The following is a 3,920-nucleotide window of genomic DNA, read 5'->3' as shown; positions in this document are numbered from 1 at the left end:
AGCAATATGTCCCGGGCTAAGGCAATGTGTCCCGCACGTGTGTCGTTGTGGCTGCACTGTTGACCCTTTCGGTCTGCATCCATTATGGTGCAAGAGGAGTGCCAGACGTTTTCCAAGGCACTCTGCTATGAACGACATCATACGGAGGTCCCTCGACTCGGAGAGATTTCTTTCAGTTCTTAAACCACCGGGTCTTGACCTCGATGACGGGAAACGTGCTGACGGGATGACCCTTTTCCCTTTTGTAAAACTACCAAGATTGCCACTGAGTAACAATTTCTTTGGAAGTTATAAAATATTGAGTTTAGTTATTTGATAGTTTAGGTATAGTGTTACTATTTTGGTCATTCCAATCTCTGTCTCTTGTTCCCGCTCTGGGACATATTAGCTCTGGGAGTGCGGGCATCGCTAGTGTCGAAACACAATGTATCGGTGGTGTCTTTTCCGACGCTATTGGTAAGCCCAAATTTGTATTCTGTGTTCATACTTTGGTAGATTGCTCTGAGAATAACAGACTGTATGTATGATTTAATTTTTTCCGGTAACTTCAGTTTTTGGCAATATTTCGGGTAAAATTTAGTTGTAATTGCATCCCATTTCAAAACAATTGGTACAATTTGTACTTTGGCACTAAGTAACAGTCGGATCTCGCTTGCAAGTGGGTCGTATTTGTGGAGTTTTTTCACTTCCACCTTTTGCAAGTTGTCTTGCGAAGTAATTCCTACTTCAATGATTGTTATCATGTTTTCTTTTTTGTCATAGACAAAAATGTCAGGTTTATTGAATTGTATCATTAGTTCTGTTCTTATCGTAGTGTCCACTCTGATTTCTATTACATCGTTTGATGTGATAGACTGGACAGAGTGTGATTTTAGCATTTTTGTTGATTTTAATCCAAAGAGGCGACATAAGTGGAGATGCAAGCATCCTACGACTTCATTGTGTCTCTTCGTGTACTCACAATTCAGCATTCTGTTGCATCGTGTAGCAAAGTGGTCGACTGACTTCTTAGCCAGTTTACCAGCCTTTTTCAGACAGACAGCATACCGATTTTCTTTTTATGTCAGTATAGAATTCCAGTAACATTCTTTCGCTCTTCATCGATATTGATTCCAATCCTCTCCCAAGGTATGTACGAGGGAGATATAGCCTCTGACAATTTGCAGGTCTCAAGTGTATGTGATATGAATTAAGTTGTAGACGAATTTCTCTGTCAATTACTTCAAAGTCATCAGGTTCTATGTCTATCAATCCAATGTAATAATTGTAAAGAGACAAAGCGTGCTCGTTTAAGGCTTTAAAGAGATTAACAGCATTCAGTTTCGTGCTTGTTAGTCTCTTTATACGTGCTTTGATCTCTGCACTTATTTTTTCAATCATCTCATTCTTCATGATTTTATTTGACTTGTTCTCTAAGACTCCCAAATATTGGTATCCGTCAATTCCGTCCAGTATAGTCTCTTTATTAGCAAGAGTTGTACAATTGGTGGCAGATTTTTCTAGATTTCTTTCAAGGCCAATATCAGCAAAAAACATGTCGATGTCATTTATCATCATTAATATCGTTTCTTGTTTTTCCGCCAAAATTTTTAGGTCATCTCCGATTCTCCTCTGGGTTCATGGATACTCACTTTGGAATACTTTGCAGAGAGAAATCGGCTCAATGGGTCCATTACAAGCGTAAATAACTGTGGAGATAAAGCATCTCTCTATAAGATCTCGGACTTTATTCGAATTTCTCCGATTATTTTTTGTCCAGGTTGAGCTTTCTTCACATCTATCCAGGAAGTAAACAGATTGTTTCCGTAGGCCAGGTTTATACTCTTGTTAATCAAGGCCTGTTCTTTGGCTCCTTGTCATTTTCTTTTACATCCAAGTTGATTATCCGAAACAAGCGAATAATATTCCAAATAATCCGTTAATTTCATATTTAGGCATTTAGTGAGAAATTTATACAGGTTTGGCATGCATGTTATGGGTCTGAGGTCTTTTGGCAGATTCGAGTTAGTTTCTTTGGGATGAGGTAAGTAATCCCATTGTAAAACCAATTGTTCGTTATGTACTCTCCTTTACAAATTTTTAAGATTTCAGTATAGATATACGGGTGTAAAGATTCGAAATATTTAATGAAAAAATTATACACCCCGTCGCGGTCACATGATTTCCAATTTGGAAGATATTTTATAACATCTTCGAAAAGTTCTAGACTAATAGAGCATATATCAGATTCTGCCCCAGTTTGTTTCACTGGCAAGTTCATTTTCTCATTTTGACAGGTATTGGTTCTTTTAGACCAAATATCTTTCCATAAATTAAAACACTCATCTGGGTTAAACATTCTAGATGATAAATGATCAGCAGAATCCAAAGACCTGTAAAAAGATCTTCGATATAATTCGAAAGAGCGGTTGTCGTAGTTAAATTACCTTCTGGACTCATACACAGTAATTTTCTTTTCTAATATTTTATAGTGTCTTCAATATGCGACCTAATTTTTCCTTTCTCTCTTTTTTTTGATTTTTTGTAGCTCAGCGAACTGAGAATATCATAGGTGATCTTTTTCTCATGATCTGTAACTCTAAGCTCAAAGTGCTTTCGAACAAGTTCCAATTTTCTCTTCCATTTCCCAACTTTCTTCTCGATATTGACCTTCCAGTCGTTGGTTGGCCTGACATTCTTTGTCATTTCTTGATAGGCACGTTGTCCCGCGTATATTACTGTTGAGATCTGATCAATAGATAGTGAGGAGAATGCTTGATAATATTTTTAATCGCCAAATTTAGTCCCTCAATTAAGTCCTTTTTGACTTTGATGTTTTGGATTTTCCTTGTAGGCGGCCTTGAGTCACATCTTTTAAGTTGGATAAAAAACTCGTTTTCACATTCTCTAAGGAAAATTAAGGAATTGCCATTATTTTTCCGTAGTCTACTTTTCAGCTTTCGACAGACTGAGTAGGTTAGCGATAGATTTATTCTGCCCGAATTTAGTCGAAAATGCATCTCGTATAGCGTTCCATCCCCCTCTGGGCAAACGGTTCATGTGCGTTTTTATTGACTGAACGAGAGAGAATACCAACTCTCCACGATCTTCGCATGTTGTCCCGTCGATAATGGCACGGAGAACAGAGATTTTAGGTGACTCAGAATGAAGACAATTGATCTGTATGCTAAAATGCCCCCGGGCCGACTGGCCTATCCCTCTTTCCGTATTTATAGTTGTTTCTCAGATAGGTGGGCCCATATGTAGAGTATTCGACATATGTGTTGAATCTGGCATTTAGCACCACAAGATCAATTTTTTTTAGAAGTTATAAAAAATGGCTTGTCCGATTTTTGGTGATGAGGGGTGTAATATAATGGTTTTCACATCCATAGAGATCAAGAAAAGTGTTATAAACATATGTTACACAAAATACTATTAATGTTTTAGTCCCATAATGAAGAGATAGTATTAACACAGCCTCGTTAACGTCTCTGGAGGCAACAGACAAGTCATTTCCTACAAAAATGGTCCCTATAGAATATTTGGGGAAACTCTCATCGAGCCTTCTGCAAATTGTCCGGAAGCTCTAATAAATTCTTTAAATAGTAGTTTATCACTCCAAACAGACACATCTGCTTACGTATTGGTCAGCTGATAAATGAAAGAAAACAAGTGCCCAATTGTATACCACCTCCGATAATCCATCCTGAAGTCGAGGAGAAATTTGCTCGAAATAGTCAATAACTCCATGCGTGTCCTGCAACTTGTCTATTTGGTTAGCAATAGCCAACATTCTCCAATCGGCCTATTTGATCAGCCACGTATAGTGGCGATCTACTGAGGTCCATCGCTTTGCCTAAAATTTGTCCGCTTGTCGGACGCTTCTACCATTATTTATGACAGGCCAGAGAGTGCAGTCTAGTTGCTATATTCTCTAT

The 3,920-nt window shown here is 38.1% G+C and overlaps 2 protein-coding genes across 2 annotated transcripts; both read right to left on the bottom strand.

Annotated features, from left to right (window-relative positions):
* Positions 1–344: 344 nt before the first annotated feature.
* Positions 345–878, bottom strand: LOC115228579. The gene has a single exon (XM_029799141.1). It carries the CDS (start codon positions 876–878, stop codon positions 345–347), a length of 534 nt encoding a protein of 177 aa, XP_029655001.1.
* Positions 879–1,017: 139 nt separating this feature from the next.
* On the bottom strand, positions 1,018–1,536 carry LOC115228578. Its single transcript, XM_029799140.1, has one exon. It carries the CDS (start codon positions 1,534–1,536, stop codon positions 1,018–1,020), a length of 519 nt encoding a protein of 172 aa, XP_029655000.1.
* Between the last annotated feature and the right edge of the window lie 2,384 nt (positions 1,537–3,920).

This window comes from Octopus sinensis, unplaced genomic scaffold (genome assembly GCF_006345805.1).
Source record: "Octopus sinensis unplaced genomic scaffold, ASM634580v1 Contig10816, whole genome shotgun sequence".
NCBI lineage: Eukaryota > Metazoa > Mollusca > Cephalopoda > Octopoda > Octopodidae > Octopus > Octopus sinensis.
This window is presented reverse-complemented; position numbering and strand designations above follow the sequence as displayed.

Coding starts and splice junctions, on each gene's coding strand:
- LOC115228579 (XM_029799141.1), bottom strand. CDS start 878: ATGCTAAAATCACACTCTGTCCAGTCTATCACATCAAACGATGTAATA.
- LOC115228578 (XM_029799140.1), bottom strand. CDS start 1,536: ATGTTTTTTGCTGATATTGGCCTTGAAAGAAATCTAGAAAAATCTGCC.